Consider the following 26,063-nt stretch of genomic DNA (forward strand, 5'->3'; position numbering starts at 1 on the left):
TCACATATATATATAGTATATATTATTATATATATATATATATATATATATATATATATATATATATATATATATCTTTGTCAAATTTTACACTGGAAACAGGAGATACACATAATAACTACAGCATTTTGTAATCTGACCAATAGACTGAACAGGTAATGATAAACATAGCAAAATAAAGTTTGTTAAACTTAGACTATAATAGAATATGTCTCCCCTGTTAAATATCTTCCAAAAAGTATTTTAAAAAACCAAATTCTAAGCAATCTTCCCTTCCTGCAGCACAACTCTGACAGCGGCGGCGCAGACCACTCATGCAGTATCTGTGGGAAGTCGCTGAGCTCAGCAAGCTCCCTGGATCGCCACATGCTGGTGCATTCTGGAGAGAGGCCTTACAAGTGTAGTGTCTGCGGCCAGACCTTCACCACCAACGGCAACATGCACAGGTCAGTACCAGTGAGCAAGAACCAGTCGTTTGCACTGCAGGTTGCTGTACTTCCATGCATTTGTAAATAAATCTAGAAAACCTCTACTCCAGTTGAGAGCAATAATAATGAGGGACCTGTCCATACATGTGTCACAGTTTCATTTGTACATGTACATGCCACAAGTGTAGGTAAAAAATAATAATAAAAAACCCTCAGACACTTTGAGTTGTGATCCGTTTCCACGCTGCTGTCTCTTTAAGTTGAATTTGTAAAGTTCAGTCTGGCGAGACGTGCTTGCATAGTAAGCAGGTAGTTGAAAAGAAGCACATCACTGGGCTGAGCAGGGAGGCGGTCTCAATGGAGAACATCAACTTGCCAGTAGTGATGGCAAACTCTGAGGGTTCTTGAGCTATTTTAGTTTGTTTTAAAAGAGGACAATTTTGGTATCATGTAATTCCAGAAAACAACTGCCTTTATACAGTGTTGTTTTTGAACAACACATTATCCAAAACATTTAATTTTCAACCTTATCTTGTATACCTCGCATACATAGACATTCTACTGAACTTGTTAACTGACTAAACCGTAAAAATTTAGAAAAAAAAAAAGTAGAAATAAGGGATCCTTCAACTTGATCTAGTTACTTATAAATAACTACAACTTTTAAAGTAATGTTTTCCATTACATGAGAGTAGATGTTAAAACTTCATGCTGATTTGAACTCGGCTCTCGCCAAGATAAGCACCAACTAAGATGTAGCTTTACAATAAACTAATGTGATCCATCTGCATCTCCATCCATTTGCGTTTCTTTCCATCTGATGATGTAGATATCCTTCTGCCTGGTGTTGATGGCTGAAGTGTAATGCTGGCTCCAGGGATCAGCTTATTTTGCCTCCCCAGCCCATCAGCACACACAACGGTGGATGCTGGCTCCGGGGATCAACCACAGTGCAGCCTCCTAGTAAAGGTGCACAAACTACAACCATAAATACAAAAGTATTTAGGATGTTTCGGACATAAGCCCTTCATCGGCTAAAATGCCACAGAGTCCACTGAGTTGTTTTTTTAAAGAATTAATTTCAAATAGTGGGGCTCCACAGTATAATATATCTCATCATGAGAGCAAAAATAGATTGAACTATTGGAGGCTGTGTGGTCCAGTCTTTAAAGAAACAAGCTTGTAACAAGGAGGGCCCCGGTTCAGATCCCAGCTCAGGCACTGACTGCTATTGTGTGACCCTGAGCAAGTCACTTAACCTCCTTGTGTTCTGTCTTTCAAGTGAGATGTTGTTGTAAGTGACTCTGCAGCTGATGCATAGTTCACACACCCTAGTCTCGTATCTTGTAAATTGCTTTGTGATGGTGGTCCACTATGAAAGGCGTTATATAAAAATAGATGATTGTTATTGTTATATAGTGACAAGCCGATTTAAACAAATACGACGGATGGGACAGAAACTGGATAATGCAGCAGTCAGCAAGCCACATGGAGAGCTGGATGCCAATAAAAGTTTTATAACTACTGTGAAATTCAAAAACATTTATATTATTTATTTATTTATTTATTTATTTATTTGCTTATGCTGTATCCTGCGGCTTTGGGCATTATAGCCCCGTCGGTAACAATAGTCTTCCCTTGGGTCAACAACTTTCCACTATGGCCCTCCTCTCCAGTCCATAGTTTCTATATATCTGTCTTTAAGCTTGTTACGTTGATAATTAACATTAAGTCTGAAAACACAAGCTAGCAATCTAACCAACTTAGTAACATTTTTTTTATGTATTTAGTATTATTAGATTTTTTCTTTCCCTGAAGCTCAGTGGTTTTTACGAGGTCCTGCCGACTCCTTTCTTTCGTTTTCCTGAGGGCACTTTAAAGTGAAGTGCCTTTTCTTATGAATGAAGATTAGGATGAGCGGAGAGTATTGGGTTTCATATGAAATTGAACTGCTGCCACACAACAGCATATGCGATTCATGCGTCACTTAAACAAGCTCTATTGTGAATTATTACATTATTTATTTATCGGTATATATTATGAGAATAATTGCTAACCTATAAGCTTGTATCTGATACTAGGTGGGCACTGTTCAGTGTATACAAAATTCCTGACAAAATTACTAAATACTGTAATTCCTACTGCATGCACATTGCTTAATAAAAAGCCATCCCAAAGATAATTAATACATAACTGTGGAATTAAGACCTACCAAACTGTTCTTTTTTAAGAAAATGTGCTTTTATATTATCTGAAAAGGAACTGCTTCTGCGCATTCACATTTTATTGTTGTCACTTTCTACACAGAGCTAAATGCAATGTGATTGATAGATAACACAAGAGAGGGGTTTGGGGAATTGAATGTAATTGGTGTGGCAGTTGTTTGAGAAGCTGGAGGAAGTGGGAAGATGGCTCCCAGTAATGGTATCTTCACCCAGCAGGCCTTGCTGATTGGAGAGATAAACACTGGCTTCCTGTTCAGCCATACATATTTAACTACCTACATTTTATGTTCGCAGGAAACATAAATTACAAGGAAAGCAGAAAATAAAAACCTCTGGAATGAATGAAGATGCATAGCTTTTTTCTCTTTCATAAGCGCAGGGCTTGTTTCTGAAGTGATTTGAAAGGGTGTGTGTTACTGTAAATGTTCACTCACATGGGGTCCTCAGCTTACTGTTTAAAACATGTTGTCAGTCTTGTTCTCAAAGGAGGAAATGTGAAGCAATAGACATGAAACGAAAAAGCCCTACTGTGATGGTATACTTTTACATACTTTCATAGGCACTAACTAAGCTAGAAAAGCTTCACAGTTTCATTTCAATACCTGTTCTTTGTTGCAACAAAGTGTTTTTTGCAGAGTTGAAGCAGTTGCTGATATGCTATCTGTGTGATAAGTTGTGAATACCTAACGGCATCAATAACATTAATTGGAAGGACCTGTTGCAGACTTGAAAGCACTGCCGCAATAACCTCTAGCATTGTGAGAAGCTTCTATATCACTGGATCCAATAGTTTTTTTAAAAGTCTTTTCATTTTGAACACTGTTCTGTTCATTATTTTTTTGGTTTATTTATTGGGTTCAGTATTTTTTGTTGCTGACTTGTTAGGTTTTCGAAATACAAAAAAAAAAAATCACATGTGCTTAAATGGCAGAGACACCCCAGAAAATGAATGTTTTCCTATTTGTTATTTCCTATTAAAGGCTGCCTTCAATAGCTGCTTGTGTAGTGTTTGTATCTAACTCCCCTACTGGTTGTACTTAAAACTGCAACTGGCTGACAAAAGACTAAAACAAAAACAAAGCAATAAGTTGGAATTATTTCAGAATGTGTTGTTGGCCTTTCCTAATTGCAGTCAAAATACCCTGCAGGCTTAAAGGGTGAGCAATACTTAGAGGCTTGTTGTGCTGCCTTGGTTTACAGAGGGTTGATGTGGCCTGTATTTAAATACAAGGATTTAGACTTCTTTGATAAGGTAACTGTTCACACCTGAGGCCTTAGCAAACCCCTCTGCTTTGCACTGTGCTTTCTACCACTAACCATATACATGTTTTTCTGAAGATATTTTTAAAATTGGTAAGTCATATTTACCTAATTTCCACCTATTTTGTCTACTAGAAATGTATCTACAATAGGCCTCAGCAGTTTGTCCTGATACAGTAAATGATATCAATCAGTTTATAGATAAATACATTGGTTAGTTTCCAAAGCAAAACTAGGAGTTGTACATATTTTCTGTCAGAAGCCTGCTCTAGCAAAGGTAGTTGTCAGTGTAGGAACAGGCAGCCTGGGCTTTGCTTGCTAATAATGATGTGGCCTTACCATTTCTTTACTTTCACACGTGCTCTGTCCTGTTCAGAACCAACATGTGATGTAGCTAGTTGACATGATTGTCCCCGGCTGCACTTGTTTTAATCTGTCAATGAGCTTTAACCTTTACCCTAAGAGGCTTAGTAATCAAATACAGCCGATAGCACCTCCCACTTACCTTGCATACTTCAACGTATACCACACTCCAGATTAATGTAGACTGCTGTTCCTGTCTCTCTATTAAAAAAATGTTCACACTTTATTTTAAGGGCGCTTATTTTAGCTTATTAACTGTTAACAAACATTGACTGGGTTTACAGTGCCTATAGTAAGTATTCACCCCCCCCTTGGACCTTTTCACAGTTTGTTGTGTTACAACCTGAAATCTCGATGCATTTAAATGGGATTTTTTTCCTTTGATTTACACAATCTACTCAACACTTTGAAGAGGCAATTGCATTATTATTGTGAAACAACAGTTAATGAAAAAACTGAAATGTCTTAGTTAGATAAGTATTCACCCCATCTTTGGCAGCAATTACAGCTGTAAGTCAGATTGAAGCAGGTTTTCCTCAAGGATTTGCCGGTATTTAGCTCCATCCATTTTACCCTCTAACCTGACAAGCTTCCTTGTCCCTGCCGATAAAAAGCATCTCCATAGCATGATGCTGCCACCACCATGCTTTATAGTAATGATGGTGTTACCTGGGTGATGTGCTGTGTTGGGTTTGTTCCATACATAACGATTTGCATTTAGGCCAAATAGTTCAATTTTTGTTTCGTCGGACCACAGAATCTTTTGCCACATCTTTTCAGAGTCTCCCACGTGCCTTTTTGCAAATTCTAAGTGGGATTTTACATTTTTTTTTTTTTTCCAGAAACAGCTTCCACCTTTTTTCCACACTTCCATACAGGCCAGATATGTGGAGTACCTCAGCTATTGTTGACACATGGACAGTTTCTCCCATCTCAGCCATGGAATGCTGTGGGTCTTTCAGAGTTGTCATTGGCCTCTTGGTGGCTTCTCTGACCAATGCCCTTCTTACCCGGCTGCTCAGTTTAGGAGGACGGCCTGCTCTAAGCAGATTCTAGGTGGTGCCGTATACCTTCCACTTCTTAATGATCGACTTGACTGTGCTTCAAGGGATATTCAGTGCCTTTTTGAAATCGTTTTATACCCCTCCCCTGATCTGTGCCTTTCCACAACTTTTCCCAGAGTTGTTTTGAAAGCTTCTTGGTCTCCATGGTAGTATCTTTGCTTTGAATGCACTACCCAATTGTGGGATCTTACAGAGACAGGTGTATTTTATCTAAAATCATGTGAACCACTTTTATTGCACACAGATGGACTCCATTTAACTTATTGTGTGAATTCTGAAGGCAATTGGTTGCACCTGAGCTTATTTAGGAGTGTCATAGCAAAGGGGGTGAATACTTATCTAATGAAGACTTTTCAGGTTTTTATTTAATTGATAATGTTTACCAATGTTTGCCGTCCACCAACGATCCCCATCCAAAATGAGCTTGAGCAACTTTGCCAGGAAGAATGGGCGAATATTGCATGATCCAGATGTGCAAACGTGGTAGAGACTTACCCCAAAAGACTTACAGCTGTAATTGCTGCCAAAGGTGGTTCTACCAAGTACCAAGTGGATCATTTTAATTACCAGTTTTTAAACTATAAATAGCCTGGCTAAACAGCGGTCGGGAGTTCAGTTCGAAGCGACAGACAAGCAAACCAAGTGTGAGAAGGAAAGCGGGTTGGGAGAGGGGAAGAGGGAATGAGCTCGCCCCAGGTTCGGTTGCTGGAGCAGGGCTGAACCAAAGCTCAAGCATCTCGTCTCCCAGAGAAAGCCGCAGCTCCTCTTGCAGCAAAAAAGTAAATACATTAGGAATGATAAGCACGTAATATGCCTAATATTTATTTAGTTATAAAACAAATGCTGAATAAGATGTCTGTGTTATAAAGTGTCAGTTCAGATACTGTATGAAAAGGAAGATTCAGAAAAGGAAGTTAGACTGAGAAGTTGTTTAGTTTGAAAACCGGTACTGTATTTACTGTTGAAGTATTGCATGAATTACCTGTATAGAGAACAGTTTTTGATTGTATTGTAGTGTAACCGCCCCGTGTTCCCACATTTTCCACATACATTAATAGACTACTTTAATGAAATACAACTTTTAGATGTTACGCATATCTATTTTTTAAGTTAGTAGAAGTTTTATTTTATATACGTTTATGTGTGTGTGTGTGTGTTTATGTTAGAAAGGTAACAGGACACAAACAAGTAATGTGTGATAATTTGGAATGTGTGTGACAGCAAGTTCATTCTTTTGTATTGTTTTTAACTCTTCATGGCAACACATGAAGCTGTCCTCACGGGTCGTTCTTTTTCTAATTACTTGGCAGACACGGACATTTAAATATCCCCTCCGCTAAATAACTATGAATTGAGTAACCTGCATTGGTACGACCAACTTTTTTTCCCCTAAATCAAAACAGCATAGTAATGTATTTACCTTGTGAGGAAAACTGTCCTGACTTTTCAATGTAAACACCGTCATTGTTGATGTTTAGCTAAGGATTAGGGTTAATACAAATCTGATTTAATTTGCTAAACATTACTATAGTAACAATTAGAACCAATTTCAAACATATGATCGACCTGAGTATTGATCATCCATAGGGCTCTGGTGTTTGATTGATCATCCATAGAGCACTGGTGTTTGCAGTTTTAGCTGGCCTATTATATATTATTAACTAACAGTTAACAGAAAATAAATAATGTACATTAACATGTTTATTAGCTGTTTGTTAACAGTTAATAAACAAAAAAATGCAGCCCTTTAAAATAAAGTGTGACCAAAAAAAACCTTCCAGTTGCCTCATAAATAGACTAGCAGTGCTCTCCACATTCCATGAAAATGCAATATACAGCAAGTGGCACTGTCCTCTAAACCTGTTAAAAAAGATGATCATCCAGCTGGTTCATTTTCCTCAGTGATATACTTCCTGACAGAAGATAACGTTGTACTCCAAGCTGTCTTTTTCCAGCATGTCTGAACAGGCTTGTTGTAACAGAGGTTTGTCTAGTGTAGTACAGTACTTGCAAGTGGGACTACTGAAACTAGCCTAGTATTACCAAAGAGTGAATGTGACTGTAAGTTGTTGCAGTTAGATAAACCATTTATAAACTTGTGAGTGTGATTAGTAGTGTTTTATATAGCCCCACTTGCTACCTGAAACATGGCTAATTTGTTTAACATTCTCATTAAAGCCGTTGATTCCTTATTTCAGCTTGATTGATTTGCATAGCCAAACACAGTGGTTTCAGAATGGCTGTCACATCCACAGTATCAACCGTAGTGCTCCCATTATCCAAACGATGGTTCGTCTGGTCTGAGAAAATAATTGACAACCTCTAATCTGTTAGTAAACAGTATACAGGTTACATTTTTCCATTATTGAAACTTTAACTACAATAATCATCTAAAACTTTTACTACTGTAGATTTTAACCATTTTAATAGCTGTTTCTTTTGCATTTGACACAACATAAAGTAAACTGTAATGTAATTCATTAGTAACACTGTGGCAATGTTGCCCCACCCCTGTGTATTTCTGTGTCATATGTTGTGTGTTAATGTTGGTGTAAAGTCATTGGTACACGGGATGCAATATAGGGTATGCGCACCGGTGTTTAAAATGTATATTTGTATTTTGGCACGAAGATTTCACAACACTTAAAGTGCAGGTAAAATGTAGTAATATGTGAGCACGGGAAATTGCACTAGATTAATTCACATGTGGTTGTGTCGAGACTCCAGTTGAATGATTGATTAGCAGTCGAGTCTCGGTACAGCTGCATAAAAGCAGCATGTTTTTACTCACTCTGGGTTGTGTGTTTGGTGAGTGGAGAACGGGTGTGGAGAGGAGAAAGTAAAAAGTAACGTATATAATAATAGTAGCTCACCGTGTTTGTCTGTGTAGTTCATTTTTATTTGTCTCTTTGTTTTGGCTGCCAGTGCCGTGTCCTGTATTTTGTTTGTCTTTACAACCTTTTATTTTCTGTCTCTTTAATTATTAAATGCTGAACGGAAACAATCGCTCAGCTTCACCAAACTCCACCTCTCTGTTGTTTATTTGTTGGTTCCTGTTTCTGGTCTGACGTCGCCCACTGTAGCCGTCTTTGTGACAAACACTCACAATGTCTGTTTTGAAATCTTAAAAGTACTGTGTGTGGTGCTAACTAGCATTTTCCAAGTAAGCAAACACTTAAAAACAAATCTTTAGTGAAATCCCTAAATATCCTGGTAGTCAGTTGGTCACCCAATCACAGAAAGTTTTCTCATCTCCTGCCAGTGGTAGGGGGTGAAATAAATAGAAGCCGGCAGTGATAGAATATCCTCAGGTATACGAAGAGCTGCACTGCTGCTGACAGACCAGCAACCTATAAAGACACAACACTGAAAATGGATATAAATAAATGGCATGCATGATAATCTCCTTTTAGTACATTTGTTGGCATCTGTGCCTATGAATAGTAAACAAATCCTGCTTTGCAGGTTGTACTAAGCCAGTGGTTTTCAAAATTCTTCTAGTTGGGAACGCCCACTGAAGTGACTTGGGTCTGCCAAAAAAAAAGACCCCTGTGCCAAGCAGTAAGCCGGTAAATCGAAGCACAGCACATACTGTAGATAACATCAACTGTAAACAGACTAGGAAGTCAAGGGGGCACTCTCCAGGCTCTGATAGCCCTTTACATTGTTCCCCAATGAAACCTTAGGAGATCCGTTTTAACCTCATGCAAGATTGCACCATTGTGAATGGGTGACCGAAACTCCATTGTTATAATGATGAGCAACGCGCATTACGAAAGAAGTTGTGAGTGACCCATCTGTGAATCACTGCTCTGATGTGTTACAACTAATTCTAACAATTAGCAAGTTCAAAAAAGGGTTAATTATGTGTCCAAACTGTGTAGCAAAGGTTTTCCTTTTAAGTGATTTTTTTTTTTTTCAATTGCTACCAAATTACAGGGTAGTTAGACTACCAAAGCTCTTCAGCAGCATAATTGCATAGGGTCCTACTGTTTTACCATAAAAGCTGAGCTGAAACTTGAACCATTGATAAGCTTAGACCTTTTATAGTGAAACAGCCCCCCCCCCCCCCTCCTGCATCATGTTGAAGCACAAGCTTCATTGCATGCATTTTGGAGCTTAATGGTCCATGGAGGTTCATTTTACTCAATTCCCTGATTACACCCACCAGGCAAAGCCGATTGGAGAGACATAATCAGCTAGACTGCCTGTTTGTGGTTGAAGCCCTCAGATTTGATGGGCTTCATTCAATTGATCTAAACAGTGGCAGAACTAAATAGCTGACCTTCAAATCACCAAAAAGGATGCATTTCAACGAAGGTAGTTCAATCCACCAGTGTTTATATCAATTAATAGACCCCAATGTGGATTCAGTTCTTTTTCTTATTTACTCCAGACTAACAGGATCAAAACATGTATTTCATTAACAATACTATTTGTCACCATAGAAGAGAAAAGGTGCCGTTTTAGATAAAACAAGCACATCTGCACCTATTTGTGAAGGCAGTGAGCAGGTTGGTAACACATTTGGCAATGTGCAAGTTACTGCTCATCTCCAGATATATTTTAGGCAAGTTATATAACAAAAGGTATAACTTGTAACTTGTTTCCTGTTAAAAATGAATTGTGCTTGTTGCTATTGCAGTTGACTTACGGGGCATTGCATGACAAATTAGGACACCCCAAACACAGCGAGTCTGCTGAAAACCTAAAACTGTGACCCTCTCTAACTTCTGAACCACTGGTCCAATCAATTTGAGAAAACACCATAGGTAACAACGTTTCATTAATATGGTGTGTTAAAATGACCGTTTGGTGTCCTGAGTTGTCACAGAATGACACTTGCATGTTTGTGTGGTTGGCATGTGCATCAATTGTAGCCTGTTCTCGCTACCTATCGTAGTGTTTTGAAAAGGTCATTGTGAATAAGGGCAATGTCAATAATGTGGTTAAACTCAGTGTTGATTGGTTTCTGAAACCACCAGTTTGCGTTCAAGAGGCTTAAAACATGAAACCTGAATGACAGGAGTACAATTTGCTGTCTGGAATAATACATCCTTTTATATTAGCTACTGTCGACTCTATTTTCCCATTTTAGTCCAACAAGTGAATCCCTTGCTGGTGAAAGGGTCAAATCTCATGACCTCTGCCAGTGTAAACCCAGCCACTCCTCCACTAAGCCATGGAGGCTTCTAACATCCTCCCCTGTGTATTTGGTACTATTGGCCCTTTGAGATTTAATGAATATAGCCAATTGTTTTCCTCTTTTAATCTTCAGAAACACTGCCTTTATGTACCTTTTGTGCTAGGAGTACAGTAGCTGCCACCTAGGTGGTCCCCTAGTTCTAAAAACAACGAGATGTTTTTTTAAATTTTTTTTACATCAGGGTTTGAAAGGCAGGGCCATCTCTTAATTATGAAGCTGTTATTTTAACTTTATAAATGAGAAGGCCTTGCATGTGATAGATGGGCAGCAGCGTAATCATCAGGTATAGCAAACTCCCTGTGTTTAGTTGCTGTTCCGTGAAAATGTTCTACAAAATGTGTTGTCTAAATCTGGTACAGTTTAGGTTAAACAAATATATGAAGTGCTCTTTTAGTTCCTCTGGAGAGAAAAAAAGGCACTTTAGAAAGACTGGAGTGTAATGATACAAGTGAACTGCTGATATTTCTGGACTCTTGACCAGAGAGTCATTGGTTCAGTCCCAGGTGGGGGGCACTGCTGCTGTACCCTTGAGCTGGGTACTTTACCTTGATTTATCCAGTAAAATCCCAACCGTATAACTTGGTAATTGTATGTAAAAATAATGTGATATCTTGTAACAATTGTACAAAATAAATAAATAATAATCATTTCAATTTCAGGCAGCTAATAGCTACATTGTGTAACCTAACCTTCCCTTTAGCATGGGCTCAGTCTGCTAGGGCCTTTTATTACCAAAAATACATTGTCAGCATCTCTTAATGTACTCTGCTATTTTCCGCTGTTCATCACTATTATAATTCAAGGAAAACTGTTGAAATACCCAACTACAGGATGTAGGATGAAGTATTTTTTGACAGTGTCTCATACAAGCTTTAAATTCCAGGCTAAAAAAAAATAAACAGTGCATTAGAGAAGTCATTGTCATACTAAGGTTTGTAACTGCCATATTGTGATGGTTTACCTATCTTGTTTTTACCTTCAAATCCCAAATAGAAAATGACTATTTGTAAAAATGTATTATTTCTAGAGTATTATATTTAATGCCCTGAAGAATACATTAATTAATTAGCTATTTAAGTTGCATTTACATTTAAAGTAACCAGATCACTGCTAATATTTAGCAGTTTAGAGCCAGATATGTTGGCCTTTTGACAAAATTCATTCTTTAAGATTTGGCTCATGGAGATGTCGGGGCAGTGGCAGGCAGACTATTGGAATATGGTTCCATTTATTTTATGGGTTCTTTCAGGCACATGAAGATCCATGTGAAGGACCCCAGCACTGCAGTCCCCTCCAGCCCTCCAATGAAGCGCAGGAGGCTGTCAGCCAAGAGGAAGCTAAGCCATGACGGGGGGCATGAGAAGACAGAGGAGCCACGAAACAAGAAGGTGGGTGGCTTGTGTCTGCCATATTGCCAAACCAGCCCTTTCTCGTGTTTATCAGTTGGTTATTTCCAGTTTTACAGCAGGACTTCTTTTTTTTTTGTTTAGTTAGTTTATTTATTGAAATGACCCCTCAGAAACATCATTGAAAATGTTGTTTATTAAGATGCTTAGCTGTAATAAAGTATTATAAATTACTATTTCATGTGTATTTCATGATAATTCCTTGTTTTTCCTGTATAGCAGTGATTTGAAATTACTGTCATTGTATGAGTTGAAAGACATCTATTTAATTTCAATGCCTACATTCTGTTATATCTTTATTTATACAAACAAATAATAACTCTCAGTTCGTTGAGCTCTGTGTCTGGTAGAGATGTCTTTACTTCTGCCAGCGCTACAGGTTTATGTTAGGATACATTAAAATTAAAAGCCTACAGGTAAAACTCTTGCTGTAGGCATGACTTCAAGTGTGTGTGTATTTATACCTATCAAAGTGCATTTGTATAATTTATGTGTGTGTGTTATGTATTATGCCCACCCCCCCCCACAATAATCATGTTAAAAATGCAAAACCAGCAGCTCAGAAAAGTGTTCTTGTCTTTGCCGAATGAAAGGGACCATTTAGAAGCACAGCACTAAGGATGCTAAAGTTGTGCTTTGTTTTTCGCTTTTCCCCAAAGGTAGCAGAGGAGAGCCTTGCTGACGAGCAAGAAACTAAAGCAGACGAAGAATTATTGCACTGTCCCATCTGCTTCAAGACATTTATATGCAAATATGGGCTAGAGACACATATGGAGACTCATCCTGATACCACACTCAGGTAAGGTAACAGTGAGACAAACTCTGCACACTGCTCTGTTTCTCGGACAAAGCTTCCTACTTTACGTCTGCTTTTACTTAGTAGTTCAATTTTTGTTTCATGGGACCACAGAATCTTTTGCCACATCTTTTCAGAGTCTCCCACATGCCTTTTTGCAAATTCAAGTGGGATTTTACATGGGCTTTTTTCAGAAATGGTTTCCTTCTTGCCACTCTTCCATACAGGCCAGATATGTGGAATACCTCAGCTATTGTTGACACATGGACAGTTTCTCCCACCTCAGCCATGGAACGCTGTAGGTCTTTTAGAGTTGTCATTGGCTTCTTGGTGGCTTCTCTGACCAATGCCTTTCTTACCTGGCTGCCCAGTTTGGGAGGATGGCCTACTCTAATCAGATTCTGGGTGGTGCCGTATACCTTCCACTTCTTCATAATCGACTTGACTGTCCTTCAAGGGATATTCAGTGCCTTTTGAAATCTTTTTCTACCCGTTCCCTGATCTGTGCCTTTCCACAGCTTTATCCTGGAGTTGTTTTGAAAACTCCTTGGTCTTCATGGTAGTATCTTTGCTTTGAATGCACTACCCAACTGTGGGACCTTACAGAGACAGGTGTATTTAATCTGAAATCATGTGAACTACTTTTATTGCACACAGATGGACTCCATTTAACTTATTGTGTGAATTTTGAAGGCAATTGGTTGGACCTGAGCTTATTTAGGAGTGTCATAGCAAAGGGGGTGAATACTTATCTAATGAAGACTTTTCAGGTGTTTATTTTTAATTGATTTGTCGTCCACACATTGAGTGTTGAGTAGGTTGTGTAAATAAAGGGGAAAAAATCCCATTTAAATACATCAATATTTCAGATTGTAATTGTAACACAACAAACTATGAAAACATCCAAGGGAGTGAAGACTCCCTATAGGCACTGTATCGGGTATGATATTAAAGCTCCTATTACAATGCTGACTAAATTATTCTATGTTTTTGTTATAGTATCCACTTAATTCGTCACATTTGTATACGTCTAATTTAAGATCATAATAGAAACCTGGGGATATATTTCCAAGGTAATAAAGAACAGTGAATGCTATGGGGGGGATGTTTCTAACAAATTTGCTGGCTGGCACTGACTCAAAGAAAGGGAAATTTGGAACAGATACCAATGTGTGAACTCTTACTTGCTGTTTAAAAATATCCTGTGGGATGACATGTTTCTGCAGATTTTCAACTTGCATACCTGCGAGAACTTTCATTTGAAACTCATTTACTTGTGTAGTTGTCATCATTAACTGCCAAAGGACACTAACAGTTGTCCTTCTGCAGTTAGTTTATGCATATTAACTATTTGTCAGTACTATATAAAACATGACATTTATTGCAGAGATTAGTTAGAGGGAAAAATCAGTTTTAAGGGTTGTTTGCAGAAAAGTAAATGCTTAACAATGGGTTGTTTTTGTTGCTTTTTTGGTAATGTGATTGCTATTTATTACACATATTTATTAAACATAAATGATGAAACAATACTGAGGTGCTAATAGGTTTTCTGGTTTAACTGCTAAATTTACCTATACTGTAGATTTTTTGCTTATCGACCTAACTTCATATGCCAGAATTTGCAAAGTAAGGTTGGATTGAAATGCAGTGTGGTTGGGCTTCCCAGTCCTCCCCGGCACTAACAAAGAGGTCACACTTCTTTCCAGAGTGTACTCTGAGAGCTGCGGGAAGGGCGGTGTGAATGAGATAAGTAGCAGGGAGAGAGCTGCTTCAGCATGCCAGCACAGAGTTGCAGAACCTGCCTTGCTGCAGGGCATGTTGTTCCCACCCAGGCTATTCAAAAGAAAACAGCAAAATCCATGAAGCTTTGCATTTGGGGGTTGTCACTAAACATATTTATGTATCACTTTTATATAACTATAAAAAGGTTTAGGCAAATATAGTTCCATTTTAAAAGCAAGGTAGCCAGGCAAACAGATGTTTATATACCATTCATAACCACCCCAAAGTGCCTATATAATCGGGCGGATATAACATTAACTTGAAATAAATACATTATAGACAGTGTAGTATTAGTTGCTGAAGAGTTTTCTAAATATAATGCATAACGTATATTACGCTGTATATAACCATATCAATTCAGTACTCTGATAAACTGCACTTAAACAGGGTTGAGTTTTTAATGTACTTTTTGCTGCCCTTTATTAAAAATGTTGGTATTCCTTAACATGGTTTATAGTATTCTGGTTAACTTTGAGATTGGAATTGAGCAAATAACAATTATATATCCATCTATCTAGTGTTGTAGTGGTAAATAAAAAAAGCGGGTAAACTCCCCTATTGCAGTGGCATGGCAGGAATGTAGGTTGACCATTTTTTCTGTGTTTTTATAATTGGGTTTCGAGGACACCAGGCAAAAATGAAAATGCATTTCTGGCACTTGATTCCACAGGGACAGTGACAACACTGTTTTAAGAATCATTTTGGATTTGTGAATACCACAAACTAAAAAGAGTCTCCAAGGCAAACAAAATGCAAAAAAAAAAAATTTTTTGTTCCTGGGTAGTAAGTGTTATTTCCTAATTGCTTATGCCTCAAAAGTACAGAAAATGGCTATTATTCCCCACAAACTTTGCTTTTGTGACCAGGACAGTGATATTTCAAAATATCACTATTTCCAATGAGAAAACAGGCAAATGTGTGTCTTTTCGTTCACATAAAGTCAGAAAAAAACAACATATGAATCCAAATTAACATGTATTTATGCTAAAGTAATACAAAAATGATTTCAAAAGATTTAGAAGTGAGTAGTTTTTCAAGATTTACTATTATATTGTAATAAGCGTGCATGCCGTTAAAAATCTTTAAGAAAATAAAAACAATGTATTAAAACCTATGAATGTAATAAAAAGTAAGTGCAAAACATTTATGCAACTGCAGAGATGTACAGTACAGGCAGGCTACATTACTGCAAATTGTTTCCAGCAAAGAACTCTGCAATACACATCTGGATGTTCTTTTTTTCAAATATGGACGGCAAACCTTGTCAGCGTTTTCTAAAAAATTCCAATTCGGCTCTATGTCCGGATACTGCTCCATATTAGCAGTGTTACAAGCGCAACACGCACACTTACGTCATCAGTGTCTGTTTCAGTAAGAACGTCCTGGTCACTAAGGTGACACAGCTGAGAATTCTTCCTCTGAAATTTCCCAGCTTTTTTGAAGTAACGTTGCATTGTTTGCTGATTGACAGAGTTCCAAGCATGCTTTAACTAGTGCACAGTATCTAACATTGAATTTCCATGCTGATGTGCATAGCTTTTCTCTTTCCAGCCATGCTTACTATTGCAGTCAGTGCTGTTTTTTCAAACTGTAAACCCGACACTGCATACAGGGATTAAATAGCCAAGGTACTGTACAGGAGTAATCGCTCAGTAATAAGGTGCAAACAGCTGGTTCATTAATCTGTCAAGCTTTTACTACAGTAAAGTGCTGTCTTATGTATTGAATGGCAAGGTAACGAGGTGAAAATAGCTGATTGGTGGATTAGTAAGAGCGATTACTACAGTAATAAACAGTGAATTTGTTATTTAAATACATGTGAATGGCACATAACGAGACAGAAACACCTGAGTTTGACGGAAATATACGGCATGCTTAACGTGGTATAAACAATGACTTTGTTATCAAAATCAATATAAATGGCTGCCTGAAATAACCCTGTACAGTATAAGTGGTGAAGACTGTACTTGGTAATAACAAGCTTGAATTCCCAAGCTTGGATTTGTACTGGGGACCTCCTGGTTACAAGCCTGTTTCTTTAACCACTGGACCACACACCCTCCTAAAAGGCTGCCTTTTAGGTCATTTTGGGCTACAAAAACTGGGCAGCCCTGCTCTGTGTCGCGGGCAGCAACACAACACAACACAGATGCTCACCGTTAAAATATCATGTTTAACCCAGGATTTCAATATCACACATAAATAGAAGTGAGTAAACTCTGTATCCCTTGCATGAGAAGTGGGCACACACTATATTGCCCAAATTAAAAGTGGCTAAACAGCGTTTGCGTGCATATACCCTCAACTACATGGCAGCATCTATCCTGTTAGAATTGATCAGCACAACTGATTTGACATTTTGGCAGTTTACCAGCAGTACAGTATCAGATGCATGTTTTATAAGTAAGCTAGGATAATAGTGCAGTACAATAAACAAAGGTAAAAAAAGAAGAAAAAACGATCACACACTTTTACTATTACCCTTTGGCCTCATTTGTCTTTTTGTTATTTCTCAGCAATGTACTACCAAGTGATGGTTAAGCCAAAGGCTGTAAAACTTTGTTCCAGTAGGCTCTCAGCATAAAAAAAGAGTGAGCTGCACTTGAACATAGAATGAAATAAAATAAAAAAATTAAGCAACTGCTATGCTGTATATAGGAGTGTTCTGCCTTGGGCTTCTGTTGTAACTAGTGATGCACTGCACTGTAATGGTTTGTAACATGACACAGCCCCTTGCAACTTCCATTTTGTGCTTCAGTCTCCAAAAGCATGCTCAGACTGCATCTTTCGGTATCCGATAGTGTTTGCCTTCCATTTTCTTCGTGGATTTAGGCAGTATACATTGGTTGGTTGTGGAAAGAGGTGGGGGCAGCACAGAGGGGATAGGAGTGAATTAGCAAACAGTAAGGAAGCTTCATATAGTGCACAACTGGGAGAGACTAGTGCAGCTGTTTAGTTTGTTCAGAAGGATGATTTCTAAGGGTGTATTCTCTTCAAACTTGGTGCACACTTACATTAAGTTTTTGTTGGTCACTTCCTCCTTAGGTTTTTTGACACGAAAGTTCCCTTTTGAATTAAATACAAAAGTGGCACGGTGGCGTCCTAGTTAAAGTTAATACAAAGGTAACAATCCATTGGCCAGAGTCTTGGGCATTTGTGGAAATGCTGGAATAGTGAATAAGGTGTTAAACATTTTCAGTTTATCCATGTTTTCCAACTTTTTCAAGTGGTGCATTGAATGAACTATAATTCAAGCAAACACTAAAATCAGCGGTGGGGAGTGGGGTTGGTTTTATTAGCTGTTGGCAAAACAAAGAATAATATGAAGATGCTTACTTCTAAAGGTCCTGTATTTAGTTTCCCCACACCCAACACTTACTAGACTGTGTTAGGTGGATGTTTGTTTATAAAATATGTTTGACCAGCAAGCCAAAGGAGACCATATTGTCCTCAATAAAATAACTATGTTGGTATGCTTGGGTAGTATGCCTGCTCTATGATTAGTTTTATGGTGTGTCTCTTGAGGAACCTTAACTGATTCTTCATTTTAAACAAGTTTCTGATGGAAAGTATGGCAAGTGTTTGGCATCTTATTATAGCTATAGGCTTTGGCTAATGCTTACTTGACTTTTTTCTTATAGTTTTACATATTGATGCATTGCTTTCCTTTGAGCCAAAAACAGCTGCAGTATAATTGGTGAGCTGCTTTTTTAATTTGAATATCATTTATTGTGGGAAGCAGGTAACAGTGCTAATGTAACTTATTTAATAACTTATCAGGGTTTTTACAGTTGAGGCCTACCTCCCCATCCACAAACACTAAATTTACAAACTTACTGTTTTGACACAGCTACAGTGTCTTCTTGTCCAAAAAAACCACTACAAAAACAAAAGAAAATCGACTCTCAAAAATGCTATTTGAGGTACACACCATTTTGAAAGTAAAATTCTGTCATGACTTCTCTTTAAGAGTGTCAGTACTAACAAAATAACCTTTTGTGTGTTTGTTAGGCAAAATTTAAGAACATAAGAAAGATTACAAACGAGAGGAGGCCATTCGGCCCATCTTGCTCGTTTGGTTGTTAGTAGCTTATTGATCCCAGAATCTCATCAAGCAGCTTCTTGAAGGATCTCAGGGTGTCAGCTTCAACAACATTACAGGGGAGTTGGTTCCAGACCCTCACGATTCTCTGTGTAAAAAAGTAGCTCCTGTTTTCTGTTCTGAATGCCTCTTCGTCTAATCTCCATTTATGATCCCTGGTCCTTGTTTCTTTTTTGAGTCAAAAAAGTCCCCTGGGTCGACATTGTCAGTACCTTTTAGAATTTTTAATACTTGACTCAAGTATAGACGGTGTAGTTCTTTGTTCACAACTGAATAGATTAAATTCTTTTAGACTGTCTGCATATGACATGCCTTTTTAAACCAGTAATATTTCTGGTCACTCTTCTTTGCACTCTTTCTAGAGTAGCAATATTCTTTTTGTAGCAAGGTGACCAGAACTGAACATGATATTCTGGATGAGGTCTTACTAATGCATTGTAGTGTTTTAATATTACTTCCTGTGATTTAAATTCAACACTTTTCACAATATATCCGCGAATTTTGTTGGCCTTTTTTGATAGCTTCCCCATGTTGTCTAGATGAAGACATTTCTGAGTCAACATAAACTCCTCAATCTTTTGCAAAGATTCCTTCTTCAGTTTCAGTATCTCCCATATGGTATTTTATAATAGGCATTTGTATTGCCTGCGTGCAGTACCTTACACTTTTCTCTATTAAATGTCGTTTGCCATGTGCCTACCCAGTTCTGAATGCTGTCTAGATCATTTTGAATGACCTTTGCTGCTGCAACGGTGTTTGCCACTCATTATTTTTGTGTCATCTGCAAATTTAACAAGTTTGCTTACTATACCAGGATCTAAGTAATTAATGTACATTAGGAAGATCAGAGGACCTAATACTGATCCCTGTGGTAGTCCACTGGTTACCTTGCTCCATTCTGAGGTTTCTCCGCTAATCAGAACTTTCTGTTTTCTACATGTTAACCACTCCCTAATCCCTACTGCACTCAGTTTGAGAATTAACCTTTTATGCTGGACTTTGTCAAAAGCTTTCTGGAAATCTAAATAAATGTCATATGCTTTGGAATTATCCATGGTCTACCTTTTCTAAAATGATGCTGACTGTCTTCCAGGATACTGTTACCATATAGGTAATTTTCCATTTTGGATTTTATTATAGTTTCCATAAATTCACATGTAACAGAAGTCAGGCTTATTGGTCTGTAGTTACCTGGTTTTGTCTCCCTTTTTATGGATCGGTATTACTTTTGCAATTCTCCAGTCTGTCGGTATAACCCCTGTGTGGCAGGCTGGTGAGTGGATAGAGGCCCAGAGACAGACTGCAGTTCAAACAAATATACTTTTATTATAAATAAACACAAAATAAACGTGCACAAGGGCAAAATAAAGGGATTTAAACACAAATAAAGCAATACAAACAAAACTTGCAAAATTAAGGTTTCCAGGCTGGGCAATGGATTCACAAATACAAAAACTCACAAATACAAAAACCCACAAACACCATCCTGCTTCCTCAGCTCCCTCTTCTTAGTGGGAAGCAGAGGCCTCCTTTTATGTCAGGTGGCTGGGCGCTGATTGATCGTTAATTAACCCCAGCCACCTGAACACAATAAAGCCAGGCAGGTAGGGGAATTTAACCCCTTCCCTGCCAATTTCTAAAGGTCAGAGCTGTGCTCTGCCACACCCTGTCTCAAGAGACTGTTGCATGATCTTAGTTAGCGGTTTGTAAATAACTTCTTTCATTTCTTTGAGTACTATTGCGAGGATCTCATCCAGCCCAGGGGATTTGTTTATTTTAAGAGCTTCTAGTCCCTTTAACACTTCTGCCTCTGTTATGCTAAAGTTATTTATAACTGGATGGGAACAGGTTGACATGTGGGGCATGTTGTCCGTATCCTCCTTTGTAAAAACTTGTGAAAAGTAATCATTTAATATATTTGCTATTTTTTTTTCCATCTGTGATTTTGCCATTTGTATCTCTTAGACATTTTACTTCCTACTTGAATGTTCTCTTGCTCTTATAATATTGGAAAAACTTTTTGGAATTTGTTTTAGCCCCCTTTGCAATGCTCATTTCTATCTTTTTCTTGGCCTTTATAACTTCCTTTTTGACTTGAGTTTGCAGTTCCAAGTACTCCTTCTGTGTACTTTGTTCTTGGTCCCTTTTAAATGCTCTGTAAAGAGTAGTGAGTGTGTGTGTGTATGTCTGTTATGTTAGCATTTTGTTCATTCAGCAAACTGATGTTTCACAGCTGATGTTAAATATGTTGCTAATTGGAAGTGACAGGCCTAACTGAGGCGGCGTAATCCTATGAGTGCTAGGGAGGTTGCTCCTGTTACTGCATCCCACAGGATGAGGACTGGATTTACAATGACCTCCAATGTCCTCTGACAGAGCCCAGTGCCGTGACAAGGTGCCACACTTTAGCTGCAGCTCTGAGAGGGCCTTGTTGAGCGTTAGGTACCTCGAGTTGCCAAACTGACAGGCTGCAGTGATTTTAACTCCAGTCTTTTGAACTTGGGTGTGAGAAATCAGGTTTAAGGCTAAATTTTAATATTAAATAGTTTTTCTTGGTTACATTTTTATGTGGACACTAACTATTGAAATACTGCACTGTTTTTTTTTTCTTTTTTCGTCTTCCCATATGTATAGGAGGGGCTCAAAACACTTATATGTTCACATCCGTCAAGAAACTTAATGGTATACAAACATACTAATCTATGTATGACTCAGTGAATACTCATACTGTACCCACGTCTCCCTGTCACAAAGATGGCTGGAGTGGGGGACATCAGACCAGAAACAGGAACCAGGAAATAAATAACAGAGAGGTGGAGTTTTGGTGAAGCTGAGCGCTTGCTTGCGCTCAGCATTTAATGAATTAACAGAACAGTAAATAAAAATGTTGTAACAAACAAAAACACAGGACGCGGCAGATTAAAGTGCTAGAGACACGTATTTGGATCCCTAAGCAGCAGTGTGACGAGAGGCTGTGTGATATATATTACACAGTTGCCTCTTTCAACAGTTAATGAATTTGTGGTTACTGGTGGCAGAGTTGACTAGGTTATCACTGCACAGGCTGGTCTCTGTGAAATGCCTGCTGTATAGGAAGTATTAGTATAATAAGCACTTGAACAACGAGTGAGAGATACATGCTTTGAAAAACTGAAACTTTTTTTTTTTTTTTTATCATCAAAGAATGTCTTATAGATTAGGCCATGACAGACTTTGTAGATAGCCAACTTTAGTATTAAGCCAATAAAGAGAAACATGTGGGCTTTGTGATTTGAGATATTGCTATCTAATAAAACTGTGGACCAGCAAAGCGGTATTAGTTTAATGTAAGTTCTAGAAGTCTGAGCTCAGATTGCAAGGTTCAGGGTGTTTTTATTACATTCTGAACATTCTGTTTCTTAAACAAGAGATTGTGTTATTATTCATATTTTGTTATTAGCACTCAGTTGCACTTAAATCGTATTATATAAGTTTTAAAGATTATTTGACAATGTCTTGTATTATTTGTACATTTATTAAAAAATATATAAAAATGTTTATTGTTGGTATAGAAAATGATAACTGTATTTTTATTTGATCTTGTTTCAATAATGAAAGAATTTGTATATTTTAACTTGTATGCATTTTCTTTTGTTCAAGGTGTGACCTGTGCTGCATCACGTTCCGTACCCACCGTGGCCTGCTGCGACATAATGCTGTTATCCACAAGCAGCTCCCCACAGACCCTTCAGGCAAGCCTTTCATCCAGAACAACCCTTTGATTCCAGTGGGCTTCAATGATCTGGCATTCATTGATTTCTCCTGTCGGAAATTTCCAAACATCGCTCAGGTACCAATTACCAGGACAAAAATTCCCATTACTCCAAAACATCCCCATATGTTTTGGTGAAGACACTGTGCACTGTTTCTGTTTTGAAATGTTTTTTTTTAACATTATTTTAAGTGTTGTCTTGCTTGGGTTTTTTTATACAGGTCTGGTGTGAAACAAACCTGAGAAGATGCACTAGCAAATTCCACCGTTTTGTCTGTGAAGCGTGCAATAAGGCTTTCCCCATGCAATCAGCCCTCAGCCTCCACTTGGAAACCCACAGAGGACCTCAAGAAGGCGGCAAAACCAAACCGAACAAGGACTCTTCAGCTCAAGTGGAAAAGAAGAGCTTCATGACATCTCTGGGTTTGCAGCACATCTCAGAAGTGAAACCAGCGAAGCAGGACGAGATGTGTGCTGAACTGGAGAATATCAAACTAATACGGGTTGAATCGCCCAAGTCTAACCTACCTCAGGAGGCCAGCTGCGCCACCGGGATGAACCTTCCTCTCCTGTCACAGTCTTCTCAGAACAGCCTGAAAGTTCTGTCACTGCAGCCCTTTCAAAAGGGCTTCATCATCCATCCTGATAATAATATAGTAGTCAAGCCCATCTCCAGTGAGTTAGGGATGGAATTGGCTGACATCCAACAGATCCTCAAGATGGCTTCCTCTGCACCTACTCAGATCAGTCTTCCCCCTCTCTCGCAGGCCCCTCCCACTCTGACACAATCTATATACAAGCAGATGCCAACTCTGAAGCCAAAGCCTTTGGTGACCCCCCGTTCGATGGTGGCAACCTCCACTCCTCCCCCTCTCATGAATGCCCAGCAGGCCTCACCAGGCTGCATCAGTCCTAGCCTGCCCCCTCCACCCCTCCAGCTCCTTAAGAGTGCAGTGGATTCATCATCCAGCAATCAGAGCCTGCAGCACCAGCCGGGGCAAGAACCCAACTCCTCTCAGTTGCAGGTTAAGACAGAGCCCACAGAGATGAAGACACAGCTAGAACAGGACAGCATCATCGATGCCCTAATGCCCATGGAAGTTATGAGGAAAATCAAGCAGGAAGTGAGTGAGGAAGACCTTAAGGCCATCATGGCAGAAGCAGCCAGCAAGAAGGGCTCATTTGTGAGTAAAGGTGTCTACCCGTGCCATTTCTGTGAACAGGTCTTTGAATTCTCTGGTGTTCTCCGGGCTCACATTCGCTATCATCTGGGCATTTCGCCTTACCGGTGCAACATCTGTGACTACATTGCCCCCGACAAGGCTACACTCATCCGCCACCTGCGTACACACAGTGGAGAGAGGCCCTATATCTGTCGCATCTGCCACTACCCCTTCAGTGTCAAAGCAAATTGCGAGAGGCACCTACGCAAGAAACATATGAAGGTCATGCGCAAGGAGATTGAGAAGAACATTGAGTACGTTTCCTGCTCGACAACTGACCTGCCCAAGACTATGTGCGCTATCGCTGAGACTGCCTGCCGGTACTGCGGGAACGACCTCAAGAACTACCGGGCTCTGCAGATCCACATGAGGACCCATAATGGGTGTCAGAAGAAGCCATTTGAGTGTAAAGAGTGTGGTGCTGCCTTCTTGGCCAAGAGGAACTGTATTCACCACCTCCTCAAGCAACACCCTCAAGTTCAAGAAAAAGAGATTGAGGACCACATCGCTACCACGGATCCGACTGCTGAAGTGAACAAGGCTGGGTCCCCAACCCCGCAGTCATCCTACCCTCTTCCCCAGAACGGACTGGTTTCTGGTATGTTTATCCCACGCCCTATCAAGGTTGAGCCTGCGAGTTGCTTCTCTGCAGACCTGGACCAGCCTCTGGATTTTTCCAACAAGAACAAAAGCTCTGATTTTGTTACCATCCAGCAGGAGAGCCGCATACAATCGCCCCAGCTCTCCCAGATCCATGACGGTTCCATGGAGCCCATTGACCTCTCCATCCCCAAGAACGCTGGTAAAACGACAGCAGAATCAACAACAGAGGTTAAGAAAGAGCAGCCATCACATGTAACTGACAATCTCTTCCCGTCCCCCACAGTCTTCCATGGGAAAAGCGACCTGGACAAACCCATGGTGGCGAAGAATTCCCAAGCCACTTTACAAGCCCCATTTCAGCTGTCTCTTCCCATGGCTTCCTCAGCTGCGCTCAGCAACTCCACCCTGCTACGGCCAATAAGGCCCAAGCCATTGCTGCCAAAGCCTGCCGTTTCAAAGGAGTTACCCCCCTTGGCTTCCATAGCTCAAATCATTTCCTCTGTCTCCTCGGCTCCTGCACTCCTGAAGAGAGAAGCTCACCCCGCCAGTTCCAATGCAGTCAGTGGCACCCCAGAAACAGAGAAGAATGCAAAACTGAACGGACTACTATCAGTCACTCCAGTGCACCCTGATGTTACTAATGATCCCAGTCTGGTGGCGGAAAGCCCAGATGCCTCCCAGGATGATTCCCCACTGTGCATGTCTAAGAAAAGGGGCAAAAAGAGAGCAACAAGAAACAAACCCAAAGCCACCAGCACCAACGTGGTGGACCTGGAGTCCAGTGGAGAGTTTGCCAGCATCGAGAAGATGCTTGCAACCACTGACACCAATAAATTCAGCCCATATCTGCAGTCCACCTCAGGCATCAAAGAGGAGATGGACAGGAATATGACCAGCGAGGATGAGAAGGAGGTGCTGGATGTAAAGCTTATGAAAGGGAAGAAGAACGCCTATTCCAACTCCCTACAGAAGATCACCTGCCCCTTTTGCCCCAGAGTCTTTCCATGGGCCAGCTCACTGCAGCGTCATATGCTGACTCATACAGGTATGGTACCTCCTTGTTAACATAATGCCTTGTTCTTTGTCTGTTCACAACATAATACAAAACAGGTCTCCGCAGCCTTTCATTTGTCTTTATGGTGATGGTAGGTAGCACCTTTTTCTTTTTTCTAATAAAAATACACTGTATGGGCCATATATTGCTGTGCCCAGATGCCTGGCTTCCTCAGGACTTTTATTAGTAAGGTTTTTGAAAAGTAATGAGCCCGGAAATATCTGTGTTGCAGTTCTGAATTGTTTGGAAACAAGCATGTCGGAACGAGTGAAGAGTTGCTGAAGATGAAGACATGCCATAAACATTGGCGGCTCGTCGGAGAAGGCACTGCCTACTCAATCATTTAAAAATAAATAAGTTCTTATTTATCTATTTATTTATCTATTTATATGTAATATGCAACCTATCTATTTTACGCGGAGGCAGCCACCCGACATTCGGAGGAGGCATATACTGGCAGACGTGCTGTTGCCTCCTCTATAGTTATGATTAGCATGTCTATTACCCTATCATATTCTTACATTTCTTCAGATAGCTAGAATGGAACACATGAGTAAAGATGTCTAAAATAGCCAAAGGCAGCATGCTTTGCATCCCCTTTTGCCTGTTTTATCCAATGACCGGATGTGTGCCATCCCACATTGATGACCTCAGATGCTAACACTAAGAGTGAAAGGAGAGGCACGGGTTGTAACGAAGTATATAGTACTAGTTAATACAACTACAGTACTTCACAGCACTGTACTTCATTTTCAATAAATGTTTTACTGTTTCTGTTTGTTTTTTTTTGTTTTTTTAAT

At 39.4% G+C, this 26,063-nt stretch overlaps 1 protein-coding gene across 1 annotated transcript in view; it reads left to right on the forward strand.

Annotated features, from left to right (window-relative positions):
• The window catches only part of LOC121309039 (ras-responsive element-binding protein 1-like), a 67,477-nt gene that overhangs the window by 38,019 nt on the left and 3,395 nt on the right, over positions 1–26,063 (forward strand). Inside the window, exons 5-9 of the mRNA XM_041241890.1 lie at positions 283–446; positions 11,796–11,934; positions 12,612–12,751; positions 22,272–22,461; positions 22,605–25,254. Of these exons, the coding sequence (XP_041097824.1) occupies positions 283–446; positions 11,796–11,934; positions 12,612–12,751; positions 22,272–22,461; positions 22,605–25,254 (3,283 nt within the window). The remainder of the gene's footprint in view (positions 1–282; positions 447–11,795; positions 11,935–12,611; positions 12,752–22,271; positions 22,462–22,604; positions 25,255–26,063) is intronic.

Source organism: Polyodon spathula, chromosome 3, assembly GCF_017654505.1.
Source record: "Polyodon spathula isolate WHYD16114869_AA chromosome 3, ASM1765450v1, whole genome shotgun sequence".
In the NCBI taxonomy this organism is placed as follows: domain Eukaryota; kingdom Metazoa; phylum Chordata; class Actinopteri; order Acipenseriformes; family Polyodontidae; genus Polyodon; species Polyodon spathula.